This window comes from Felis catus, chromosome A2 (genome assembly GCF_018350175.1).
Source record: "Felis catus isolate Fca126 chromosome A2, F.catus_Fca126_mat1.0, whole genome shotgun sequence".
NCBI classification, from domain to species: Eukaryota; Metazoa; Chordata; class Mammalia; order Carnivora; family Felidae; genus Felis; species Felis catus.
Window position 1 is genome coordinate 8,700,521 of NC_058369.1, and position 12,751 is coordinate 8,713,271.

Sequence of the window (12,751 nt, forward strand, 5' to 3'; positions counted from 1 at the left end):
GAGGCCCGCTGAGCGACAAAGGGGCAGCACGGCCCCGACACTCTCAGACCCATGGGTGATGTAACACGCCAGCGAGGGGAGGAGAGAGACGCCCGTGGCACGCGTGCAGCCTCTGCAACTATTTTTTTTATTGAATATTCGGCAGTGACAGGTGCTTGGTTCAGGAGAAAGCTTTCCCTCCCTGCCCCCCCCCCACCCCGCCCCCCCACCGCCTGGAGCTCAGGTTGGACAAGCTCGGCCACGGGGCACGGCACGCCGGCTGGTCCACGTGCCCGCGTTGCTTTCACAGACGCGGGCATCCTTGCCACAAGGGCCACCTGGCGCCACCGCTCCTCGTCTGTGGTTCTCCTGCTCTGCCGCAGCTCCACGGGCCCGTGAGGAAGCCTGCCCACGGGCACGCGGCCCAGCGGGGCCCAGCCACCCGCCGGCAGGGAGGCCCCCCTGCCTCAGGCCCTAGAGTGGCGCACGCGTGGGTGCTCGGGCCTGGCCCGCCTCGGCAGTCTGGTCTTGAAGAGGGACTTGCCCGAGGCTTCGATGTAAGTGACGCTCATCTCTTTGGGGCTGATCTCCACGTAGGCAAAGCCCCCCAGCGAGTCCTCGGCCCCATAGTGGAAGCGCAGGTAGCCGTTGGGGACCTTGCGCATATGCTTCCTCGAGGGGTCCATGAAGTTTCCGGCCCCGCTCAGCACGTAGCCCACGCCGTTCTCGTCCTGGAGGTACTGTGCACGTAGGGCGCAGGGTCAGGGTCAGCGGCCCCAGCCCCTCGATGAGGCTGACCGCGGGCTTTGTGCCCCCCCCCCCCCCCCCCGTCTCGAATCCAGGGTCGGGTCTGTCCCCGACCACAGCGTCACCTCGGGCGAGGAGCAGAAACCCTCTGGGCCTCAGTTTCCTCCCCTGTAGCAATGGACTGATCCTGCTTCACAGCTAGAGAAGCGAATGAGCAACTAGTAGCTGGTATGACGGATTTCGGGAAACTTTGGGCTCTTTTCCTGGTTAGACAGCATACAGCTTGAGGGACATTCGGGAGACCGCCGGGCGGCAGGCCGATCCCGGTGCGCCGTGTGGCCCGCCGGCTGGGCTGGGGGCCCCTTCCTCACCTCCCCCGCAGACCCCTCACCTGCAGGTTGTGGTCATGGCCGCACAGGTAGGCGGTGACCTTGTATGTGGCCAGCAGCGGCATCAGCTGCTTGACCAGGCAGCGGGTGGGCCCGTGCTCGGCGATGGACCACACGGGGTAGTGGCCGGCCACCAGCACGTAGTCCTCCTTGGCCGCCGCCAGCTGCTTCTTGAGCCAGGACAGCTGCGTGCGGGCCAGCGCCGCGTCACGGGGCCTCTCGGGCTGCTGGCTGAGGAAGTCGTCCGAGTTGCCGCACAGCGTCACCGTGTCCAGCATGAAGATGGCCACAGACACATTGGACCGTGGGACTTTGAAGCGCAGCCGGTAGTAAGGGCTGGGGAAGTTCCTGCGGAGGAGACAGAGGCACAGGGCGCCACCTCTTGAGCAGACGAGGCCCGGGTTCGAGCCCTGGCTTCGGCTCTCGGTCCCCCTGGGCGAGGCGGGGGGCGGGGGGGTGGGGGGGGTGCGGCATGGCTGGGGGCCGGCTCACCAGCGCTGAGAGATCCTGGAGTAGGCGATCTGCGCGGAGACGTTCCCCAGGTGGTCGTGGTTGCCAGCCAGCACATACCAGGGCACGTTGCGGAGGGAGGAGGCCGAGAACACATCCTCGAAGGTCTCCTGTGGCACACAGAAGGGACGCCCCACCCCCACCCCCAGGGTCAAGCAGCTACCCCGAGGCTCCCACCAAGTGAGGGCCAAGGCCAAGGGAGACACGGAGCGGAGCGCCCCAGGTGCGCGCAAGCGTCAGCCTCCCTCTGCCCTCCCCAGAGTCCCAAAGGTCCAGCGGCTTTTCCACGTATGGCCCCCCACCCCCACTCCGGGGTCACACACCCGAAACCTCTTGTCGTTGGCGTCCTGCACGCCAGTGAAGTAGAAATTGTCCCCCAGGGACAGGATGAAGTCTGTGCCTAGGATCTGCACGGTCCTGGCAATCTCCTTGGCATTGGCCATTTCCCGGGCTGTGTAGAACGGGGCATTGGGGACTCCTCCCCAGTCACCCACAGCCACAAAGCGCAGGACTGGGTTGGCCCCGTCAGCCAGGGGGAGCACCAGTGAGGCTTGCAAGATGAGCAGTATAGTCTGTGTGTCCATCTGGGAGGGGAGAGACGGTGCCTGAGGGCCGGGGGGCTGAGGCCTGGGCAGCAGGCCCGGGAGACCCCTGCAGGGCTGGCCCCGGGGAAAGCCTTGGGTGGGGCCCTAGTTCCCAGGACCTCAGGGCAGCAGGGCTGGGAGGGTCAGAGGGTAGGCGGGGCCCGGCCTGGGCCGGGGAAGGGTGGCCGTGCGGGCCCATTCCGGCCTCCCTCGTCCCACACCCCGCACTCACCCTGGGGGAGGCACAAGCCAGTCAGCCGGGGGCTCAGAGAGGCAGGTGAGCTCCTGGGCAGAATTGGCGGTCACTGAGCCTTTATTCCCTGGGGCGGACGGAAATGGATCATTAGTGAGGATGATGCAGTTTCTCCGCAGACTGTTCCAGAAGCCCTCCCCTTGGGTCATGTGAGCTTTGGAGTTCCCCAGTGCTGGACACGGGATTCGGGGTCGGGGGCTGGCCCACGTGCAGCCGCGCCTGCCCTCATGGCCTCTAAGCATGCCCACACGAGCTTGCTTGTGTCGTGGGCCCCGGGGCACCCGGTGAGGTGCGTGAGCTGAGTCTGGGGCTGAATGTGTGCGCCCCAGCCCGACACCTCCTGTGCGTCCATGTGCTCCGGGGACGCACTTGCTGCCTGTGCACGGGTGTGTCTGAGCTGTTTCCTGTGTGTAGCCAAGCGTGCCTGCCTGGGTCACATGTCTGCTGTGTGCCTGGGAGTCCTTTGTCCCTGTAGATGTGCGCACTGAGCCTGCAAGGCCCGGGTGGCGTGTCTGTGACATTCGCCTGGGCTCTAAAGTGGAACTTCGTGGGACGCCCATCTGTGTCCCCGTTCTGGGCCTGAGTCAGGTTGCGTGTGTTTGGGTTGCGTGTCTCACGTGAGTTGTGTGCCTGGTGGGTGATGTGTGTTTGACAACCTATGGGTTTGAGTCCCAGGGTCACCTCCCTCCCCCAAACGCCAGGGTCTCCCTTTTCCAGGAAGTCCTGCCCACACCTTCCCCTCCTCCCCACCCCCATTCCCCACAGGAGGAACCCAGGCGGGGAGGCAGCTGGTGACACACCTTGTGACCACTGATTTTTGACCCTCACACCCTCAGCGGCTGCCCGCAGCCCCCCCCCCCCCTCCCCGTGGCCGCTGCCCCTGAGAGTAGGCAGGCGCTTGGCCAGTGGGACCCCTGCCCTTGGGGCCCGGCTGACCTGCCCCTCACCTCCCTTCCTTCCTCCACCCCCCTGATTCTTCCCCTGCGCACTCACGACGGGTCCCTCCAGTCAGTTGCGAGGGAGCACTGTGGGCGGGGGGGGGGGGGGGCTCATCCAGCGCGGAGGTCACCTGCTCAGCGAGGTGAGGTGACCTGCCCCCGGTCACCCCGTGCGGGCTAGCCGGTTGTGCCTCCCGCCCCCGCAGTTCGGACAAACAGGAAGTGGGTCACCGGGGCAGGCGGAGCCCCCTCCCGCGGGGCCGTGGCGGAGGTCACGGCCGGTCTCACCTGCCGGCAGCGGGGCAGGCGGCGTCGCGGGGCCCGGACGGCTGGAGTGCGGGGCGCTCGCGGGCTGCCGGGCTTTGAGGAGGCGGCGGCCCTCTCCGCCCGGCCCGCGGGCCCCGGGCCGGCCCAGGTGATCCCCGGCGGGGAGGGCGGGCGCCTCGGCCTCCTGGGCTCGGGTGTCCTCCCGGGCCTGGCCCGCCGCCCCCGGAATCCTGCTGGGCCACCGAGCACCGCCACGCCTCCTCCGGGGGCGCAGGCAGCACGTCTGTAAAATGGGTTAGAGCACCCCGGGGGACGGCCCAGGCCCGCACAGTGGGCTGCAGCCCGGGCCGGGGCCGGGGCCGGGGCTCAGAGACCGAAGTTCCTCCCTCTGCCTCCCCGCCGTGCGGGCCGAGTCGCCCCCTTCTTCCCCACCTGGGGCGCCCACGGCCCTCGATCACTGGGTCGGGCCTCACCCTGGGCTGGGCCACCCTCTAGTGAGGAAGTTTGTCGTCTTCAGCCTCAGCTTCCTGGTCTTTAAAATGGGCGCGAGGAGGGCAGGGGCCCCGGGGTGGCTCACTGGGTTAAGCATCCCGCTCTTGATTTCCGCCCAGGTCAGGATCCCAGGGTCCTTCCGTGGAGCCCCGCTTGGGCTCCACGCTGAGCGTGGGGGGCCTGCTTAAGATGCCCTCTCTCTCCGTCTCTCTCCCTCTCTCTCTGCCCCCCTCCCCCGCTTTCTTTTTCAAAATAAATAAAATGGGTGTGAGGGCGGTAAAGTCAAATCTTCCCTTAAAGATTAATTCCAAATAGGGTAAGTTGAAATGCTCGGTCCCGCAGCTAGAACTCAACCCTTCCTGCCTCCTTTTCCATGTGGGTTGTACTCAGAAGAGGTAGTGACTCTCCTTCAAAGAATAAAGTGTGGCAAAGCAAAAGACAGGAACCTTACCGCGGAGACACCTGACAGACACCATCTTAACCAAATGGTCCAAGCTCACTAAAAAAGTGTGCTTTGAAAACGGGCATGATCAGGGGCGCCTGGGTGGCTCAGTCGGTTAAGCGTCTGACATGATCTCACTGTTTGTGAGTTGGAGCCCTGCATCAGGTTCTGTACTGATGGCTCAGAGTCCGGAGCCTGCTTCGGATTCTGTGTCTCCCTCCCTCTCTGCCCCTCCCCTCCTTGCGCTCTCTCTCTCAAAAATAAACATTAAAAACATTTTTTTCCGATCTCACCGACCGTGAGTTCGAGCCCCGCGTCGGGCTTTGGGCTGATGGCTCAGAGCCTGGAGCCTGCTTCCGGTTCTGTGTCTCCCTCTCTCTCTGCCCCTCCCCCGTTCATGCTCTGTCTCTCTCTGTCTCAAAAATAAGTAAGTAAACGTTAAAAAAAAAATTAAAAAAAAACACATTTTTTTTAAAAAATGAAAATGGGCATAATCCAAGGAAGGTAAAGTTTGATTGAACGGGCATTGAACACCCACTGTAATGCCCAGGACTGGCTGACTCAGCAGCAGTGAACAGGACAGACCGGAATTCCTGCCCTGTTGGGGCTGACATGCTAGGGAAATTCATACTCTAGCTGTTTGTTAATTGCTTTCCTTTCTTTGGGGGTGGGGTGGGGTGTTCTCTTTCCATTTTATATTCCATGTACTGTTTGGATTTTTGTTTGAGAAGTCTTGTTAGCAGGAGCACCAAGGTGGCTCAGTCAGTTAAGCGTCCAACTCTGGCTCAGGTCATGATCTCGTGGTTTGTGAGTTCAAGGCCCCCATTGGGCTCTGTGCTGACAGCTCAGAGCCTGGAGCCTGCTTGGGATTCTGTGTGTGTCTCCCTCTCTCTCTGTCCCTCCCCTGCTTGCACTCATGTACATGCATGCACATGCTCTCTCTCTCAAAGTAATAAACATTAAAAAATTTTTTTAAGAAAAGTGTTGTCAGTGAAGAAAGAAAGGAAGAAAGAAAGAAAAAAGTCTTGTTATTTTATCAGCAGAAATCAATGCAGACTTCCTCTCACCATCCCTGTATGTTAAAATGTAAACTCAGGGGGCACCTGGGTGGCTCAGTTGGTTAAGCATCTGACTTCGGCTCGGGTCATGATCTCACAGCTCATGGGTTTGAGCCCACGTGGGGCTCTGTGCTGACAGCTCAGAGCCTGGAGCCTGGAACCTGCTTTGGATTCTGTGTCTCCCTCTCTCTCTGCTCCTCCCCTGCTCTCAAAAGTAAATAAACATTAAAAATTTAAAAAGAAAAAAAAGTAAATTCAGGAAACAAAGACCTCACTCCAGATTCAGGGCAATGGGTGTTTTCTGGGGAGACCACAAGACAATGCAGTTGGGGCTGGGGACGAGGGGGATTGGGGAGGTAGGTTCTATTTTATCCCTACTGTTTTCTTTTACCAAAAAAGGGGGGGGGAAATTACCCAAAGCATTTAGGACTAAGTGTTAACATTTGCTTTTTTTTTTTTTTTAAGTTGATTTATTTATTTTGAGAGAGAGGGAGAGACAGATCCCAAGCAGGCTCTGCTCTGTCAGTGCAGAGCCCGACTCAGGATTCGAACTCACGAACTGTGGGATCATGACATGAACCGAAACCAAGAGTCTGTCACTTAACCGACTGAGCCACCCAGGCGCCCCAACGTTTGTTTCTTTATGTGGAGGGCACAGGGGTTTTAGGAGCTATCTTCTCTGCATTCTGTGTGTGTGTATTTTTTTTAAGTTTATTTATTTTGAGAGAGAGAGAGAGAGAGAGAGAGAGAAATGAGTGCAGTGGGGGAGGGGCAGAGATAGAGGGAGAGAGAATCTGAAGCAGGCTCTGCATTGTCAACACAGAGCCGGATGTGGGGCTTGAACTCAGGCACCGGGAGATCATGACCTGAGCCAAAGTAGGATGCTTAACCGGCTGAGCCACCCCGGCGCCTCTGTTCATGTATTTAGTGTGAGATCACACAACATTATCGTTATTATCTTTTTGTAACACGTGGTCTTTATAAAAAAGTAACAAAATACTGAACAATAGAAAGAAAATATGACACTCGCCAGTGACACTCTTGCCCAGAGAGTTACTACCCATTAATTTTTTTTCTGTCAATTTTTCTTTTTCTTTTTTTTTTTCAACGTTTATTTATTTTGGGGACAGAGAGAGACAGAGCATGAACGGGGGAGGGGCAGAGAGAGAGGGAGACACAGAATCAGAAGCAGGCTCCAGGCTCTGAGCCATGAGCCCAGAGCCCGACGCGGGGCTCGAACTCATGGACTGCGAGATCGTGACCTGGCTGAAGTCGGACGCTTAACCGACTGCGCCACCCAGGCGCCCCTCTGTCAATTTTTCTATGCCTACGTTTGTCTTCAGAAAAATGAGATACTAGTGAGACTTACCATTCTATAGCTTTTTCAAGTGTTAACATTTCCCATATTTTTTTAAATGAGAACAATGCAAAAGCTTGGGCACACGATGAACTAAACCAGACTCAGGGGCGCCTGGGTGGCGCAGTCGGTTAAGCGTCCGACTCTTGGTTTCAGCTCAGGTCGTGATCTCACAGTCGGTGAGATCGTTCGCGAGATCGAGCCCTGCATCGGGGTCTGCGCTGACAGCGTGGAGCCTGCTTGGGATCCTCTCCCCCACCCCTGCCCCTCTCCCGCTCGCGTGCACACGATCCCGCGCGCTCTCTCTCTCTCTCAAAAATAAATCAATTGGGGCGCCTGGGTGGCTCAGTCAGTTAAGCGTCTGACTTCGGCTCAGGTCATGATCTCACGGTCCGTGAGTTCGAGCCCCGCGTCGGGCTCTGTGCTGACGGCTCAGAGCCTGGAGCCTGCTTCGGATTCTGTGTCTCCCTCTCTCTTTGCCCCTCCCCTGCTCACGCCCTCTCTCTCTCTCTCTCTGGAATAAATAAAAATAAAAAAATTTTTAAATAAATAATGAATGAACAAACTTAAAAAAATTACACAAAATAAACCAGGCTTTGTGCAGAGCATGTAACGAGACCTCACGCATTCCTGGCTTTATGTCTCTGGTCACCTCCTGCGCTCTCAATGAGCTCTTACCCTTCCACCGGCCCGGCCGAGCCCTGTTCTGTGGCGGTGGATGGGGACTTGGCTCACTCCCGCCTTGCTTCCCAACACCAACGTCAATCCCATGGTTGAGTTCCTCCTTTGACTTCTGGAAGCCCTGCCCCCCCCCCCCTTCCCCTCTCTCCTTGCAGCCTCTCACCCTTCCTGGAACAGAAGCTCACTCCGACCTCAGGGCCTTGGCTCTGGCCATCCCGCCTGCTACAAGGCTCTTCCTTCCCCAGATATGCCGGGTGGGGGCTCCCCCCGTCGTCGTGCTCAAGTTCCTGTAACTTCACTAAAACGCACCCCGCCCCCACCTGACTCCTCTCACCCTCCGCACCCTCCCTAGCCCTTATCACTCTGCCTGCCTGACACACCACACACCTGTTTATCTTGTTTTCTGTCTGTCTCCCTCCCACAACGAGCTCTTCGGGGACAAGAACTTCCTTGGTCTTGATCACGGCTATGTCTCTGGCATCTAGAATCTGGAACACACAAGGGCTGTTTCCGGGGAATTATTTGGGGGAATGGTGGAATGAAGGAATGCCCTTTTCGGACACACCCTTCCCTCCTGTCTGCGCGCAGCCTCCCCCCCTGCTCTCCTGGCCTCATCTCTCCAGTGGGTTCCACCAGATCTCTTACACCTGGCTTCAGGTCTAACCTTGTTGTTGTTTATAATCCACCCGGGACACAACTCTTGGAGATATTTCATTGACCCCCGATTACATTCTGCGTCCCGCTCCTGTCTAGGTAGTGCTCAAGTCACTCTAAGGACAACTAATTCCCACCACAGGGCCTTTGCACTTGCCTTTCCCTCCACCGGGCCACTCTCCCTCATCTTGTTATTGAGCACTTGGCTCAAATGCCACCTCCTCAGACTATCCTGACCTCTTGGCTCGGTTAGCAGCCCCATCACCCACTCCCCTAATCTCTACTGTTGCCAACCACCCCTCCCCACCTCCCCACTGGGCGTTCCCATGAAAGCAGATCTGATTGGACAACGGGACATTCGGTGGGGGCGGATGGGGGCACAGTGTTAGCATTCCTTCTGACAAGAGCAGGTCAGCGAAGGGAGGTGTGCACCACACCGCCATGGCTAAAGGGGACACAGGAACAAGATCCTGGAGCCATGGAGTGTGGACCTGCTCCGGAGGTGACAGGTTTGGAGGATGGGTCCTGAGCTGCGTTTTTACAAGATCAGTCTGGAAACAAGCAAGACAAAGACAGATCTGTGTGTGTATCATCTATTTGTTTATATCGATTCATGTCTAATTTAGCAGTCTATGCATCCATTTGTCTATTTCTCTATCTCGACTTTATCTATCTATCTACCCATCCATCTGTCACACTATATCATGAATCAGAACTACAAGTGCTGGTGGCTGTACCCCAAGAAGAGTTTCTGATGCCAACAGGAACCCAATTAAAAATGGCACCCCGACGTCCGACTTCGGCTCAGGTCACGATCTCGCGGTCCGTGAGTTCGAGCCCCACGTCGGGCTCTGGGGTGATGGCTCGGAGCCTGGTTCCTGCTTCCGATTCTGTGTCTCCCTCTCTCTCTGCCCCTCCCCCATTCATGCTCTGTCTCTCTCTGTCTCAAAAATAAATAAAACGTTAAAAAAATTAAAAAAAAATATGGCACCCCGGGATGCCCGGGTGGCTCAGTCGGTTGAGCATCTGACTTCAGCTCAGGTCATTATCTCATGGTTCGTGGGTTTGAGCCCCTCTGCTATTGGCTCAGAGCCCGCTTCGGATCCTCTGTCCCCCCCAACCCGCCCCCTCTTCTGCTCAGTCTCTCTCTCTCAAAATAAGTAAGCTTAAAAAAAAAAAAGGTATCCCTAGAGGGGATTGCTATGGGAAATTATTACTTTCTACTTTATTCGTTTCTGTATTGAGTTTGTCTTTACAAACTGTAAGCTGGTGACGTGTCTGTGGCCAGGAAAACCATGGTCACCTGAATAATCATTCTGATGAAAGCACAGGTGGTTGTTGGTGAAGGGTGAGCCCAGAGCAAGGGGGCTGGCATCTTGGCATTGGTGCTCCAGGATGGCTGTTCAAAGGTGGTTGAGCCCGGGGGCTCTGTGGCCATCTGCCCGGGTTCAGATGCCAGCACATAGGCTGTTATTTAGCTGTGTGACTGGGGGCTAAAGACTTTACCTCTCTGTGTCTTATTTCTTCATCTTTAACACAGATGGTGTTACAGTTGTTCAACACAGGGTGTTGTGTCGATCAAAAGACCCGCCGCGGATGGAATGTGCGGGACGGTACCTTGTACCTAACGAGGACTAGCTACAAGCAGTTACCAGAGTTTATTGTCATCGCTATTATGTGTGTTATTGGCATAGACTAGGGCAGTGGCAATTTGGATAAACTGAACGTGTTCAAGAGGCAGAAATGATCAGTTGGGGGACCAACCTCTCATCTCAGTTTGGCTGGGACTTCCCTGACTTTAGCCCCAAAGGCCCCACCGCCCGAGAACCCTCAGTCTTGGGTGAGAACGGGAGGACAGTTGGTCACCCTAAGCTAAATCTTGGGTCCCAGTGGTGAGGAGGAGAAATCTCTGGCAACTCCTTAGCTCTTGAGCCCGGGAGTGAGAAGCACCCCGAGGAAGAGACAGACTGAGGGTCAGGATCAGTGTTTGAGGAAGTAGGCAAATCCCAGTGTGCACGTACTGAGTCTGAGGGGGCCTCTTGCCCGTCTGGGTGAGAGAAGAGATGTTTTCCTGTGGGCAGCACAGGACAGAGGTCCCCGCATTTTGTTCTGAAATATTTCCAACGTACAGCCCAGTTCAAAGGATTGTGCAATCGCACGGCGAATGCCCTCACGCTCCTCGATACGGTAATTAACACTCACGCTCCTAGATACGGTAATTAACATTTGAATGTATTTGCTCTGATCCCTGCCCCTCCGGCCATCTTACGTTTTACTCATTTTAATACGTCACGGACACCGGCACTCTTCCCTCCCCAAGCTTCAGTGCTTCTTCTATGAACTGGAGTTCAATGTTTGTTGACCGTTCTTTTCTTCGATGTGAAATTTACATACAATGATGTGGACAAATCCCAAGTGTACCTTGCCCCGCGTGTGTCTCGTAAACCTCGGCTAGAGCCATTAAAGGAATAGCTTATTCACCCCCAGTGAGAGTCAAAGCAAACACTTCAGAATAACCAGAGGCAGCTAGGGCTTCGCCGCTTGCCGAGCCTTTGTCTGTGACCTGGAGCAAGTGACTTAACCTTTCTGGGCCTCGGCTTCTCGGCTCTGAAATGGGACTAGGAAGGGTACCCACCTGAGGTCAGATGTCATTGTTGCGGATATGAAACGAATTGATCTATGTAGAGACATCGGGGAGGGCCTGGGCCCCAGGAGGTGCCGTGGAGACACTCACTGTTAACATTACCCAGCTGCAACAAAGGAAACAGAGTTTGGGGAAGAAGAAATAACAGAGTAAACGTGTTCCTGAAAAATTTCAAAGATGGCCAGCGCCTGTCGATGTGGGATCTGCATGGGTGTGGGGAGACAGGTGGAGAGAGAAGGAGGCTGTGAGCTAAATCCTGGTCCAGCGCCTTAGAAAATCGGCAGGTGGGGGCTCCATTCACCTATGGGTGGATAGAGGGAGCCTTCCCGTTCAGAATGGTCGGTGGAAATGACCAGAGAGAGAAAGCGAGGATTCCGCAGGTGTTTGCCATTCATTACATGCTCTGCAAAAGGGCTCATCTGTTTTAATCATGTGCACTTGCTTTTGTATTTTCTTAAGTGTTTATTTTTGAGAGAGAGCGCGTGCGTGAGTGCGGGGAGGGGCAGAGAGAAAGGGAGAGAAAGAACCCCAAGCAGGTTCGGAGCCGACAGCACAGAGCCGGAAGCGGGGCTCAAACCCGTTAAACCGAGATCATGGCCCAAGCCGAGACCAAAGAGTCGGATGCCCAACGGACTGATGCCCAACGGACTGCATTTGTAATTTAAATTTAATTTGAAAAACACAGACACGATTCCTGCACCTGCTACAACACGGATGAACCCTGAGGACGTTATGCTGAGTGAAATAAGCCAGTTACAAAAGGTCTGTATGATTCCACTTACAGGAGGTTCCTAGGGTGGCCAAATCCGCACAGACCTAAAGTAGAAGGGTGGGTGCCTGGGGCTGGGGGAGGGGGATGGGGAATTAATGTTTCATAGGGACAGAGTCTCAGTTCTGCAAGATGAAAAATAGTCCCGGGCGCCTGGGTGGCTCAGTCGGTTGAGTGTCCGACTTCAGCTCAGGTCACGATCTCACGGTCGGTGAGTTCGAGCCCCGCATCGGGCTCTGGGCTGATGGCCCAGAGCCTGGAGCCTGCTTCCGATTCTGTGTTCCCCTCTCTCTCTGCTCCTCCCCCATTCATGCTCTGTCTCTCTCTGTCTCAAAAATAAATAAACGTTAAAAAATTTTTTTAAATTAAAAAAAAAAAAGTCCCGAAGGACAGAGGTGGTGATGTTGGCACGGCAACGTGAAATGTAGTTAATGCCACTGAACTGTGCACTTAAAAAGGTAAAAATGGGGGCACCTGGGTGGCTCAGTTAAGCGTCCGACTCTTGGTTTCGGCTCAGGTCGCGATCTCACGGTTCATGAGAGTCTGGCTCTGTGCTAACAGCAAGGACCCTGCTGGGGTTTCTCCCTCTCTCTCTGCCCCTCCCCTGCTTGCGTGTGCGCCTCTCTCTCTCAAAATAAAATTTAAAAAAAAAAATGGTAAAGATGGCACATTTTATGTTACTTGTATTTTTACTAAAATTAAAAGCTGACACACAGAAAAGCACAGAAGGTCATCCCCCACACACCCCTGTACCTCCACATGAAGAAGCAAAGTCAACATCTGGTCGTACTTGCTTCAGATGCACATTTTCCTTTTATGAAAGACAAAAACAGGGATGAAGTTGAACCGTTCCCCCCCAACACCCATAATTTCGATTCAGAAAGTCCCTAAATAGTTGCACCCCCATGTTGATAGCAGCGCTGTCGACAATAGCCAAAGCATGGCAAGAGCCCAAATGGCCATCGGTGGATGAATGGATAAAGAAGA

The 12,751-nt window shown here is 55.7% G+C and overlaps 1 protein-coding gene across 3 annotated transcripts; it reads right to left on the minus strand.

The window, feature by feature from the left end:
- Nucleotides 1-185: 185 nt before the first annotated feature.
- Nucleotides 186-7,950, minus strand: ACP5 (acid phosphatase 5, tartrate resistant). Of its 3 annotated transcripts, none has more exons than XM_003981893.6 (6): nucleotides 7,861-7,950; nucleotides 2,442-2,529; nucleotides 1,949-2,209; nucleotides 1,608-1,735; nucleotides 1,118-1,463; nucleotides 186-719 (listed from the first exon to the last, which is right to left on the minus strand). In XM_003981893.6, exons 3-6 carry the CDS (start codon nucleotides 2,207-2,209, stop codon nucleotides 447-449), a joined length of 1,008 nt encoding a protein of 335 aa, XP_003981942.1. In that variant the 5' UTR covers nucleotides 2,442-2,529; nucleotides 7,861-7,950; the 3' UTR covers nucleotides 186-446. The 3 variants fall into 3 exon arrangements, with proteins under 3 accessions (XP_003981942.1, XP_023101470.1, XP_023101473.1); XM_023245702.2 differs by lacking the exon at nucleotides 7,861-7,950 and adding an exon at nucleotides 3,689-4,133; XM_023245705.2 differs by lacking the exon at nucleotides 7,861-7,950 and adding an exon at nucleotides 3,456-3,525.
- Nucleotides 7,951-12,751: the final 4,801 nt, after the last annotated feature.

Bases quoted from the DNA above. Each gene is read 5' to 3' on its own strand.
- ACP5 (XM_003981893.6), bottom strand. From the start codon at position 2,209: ATGGACACACAGACTATACTGCTCATCTTGCAAGCCTCACTGGTGCTC. The intron at 1,464-1,607 runs GTGAGCCGGCCC...TCTCCTCCGCAG, and splicing joins TCCAGGATCTCTCAGCGCTG to GAACTTCCCCAGCCCTTACT. The intron at 720-1,117 runs GTGAGGGGTCTG...CTACGTGCACAG, and splicing joins GCCATGACCACAACCTGCAG to TACCTCCAGGACGAGAACGG.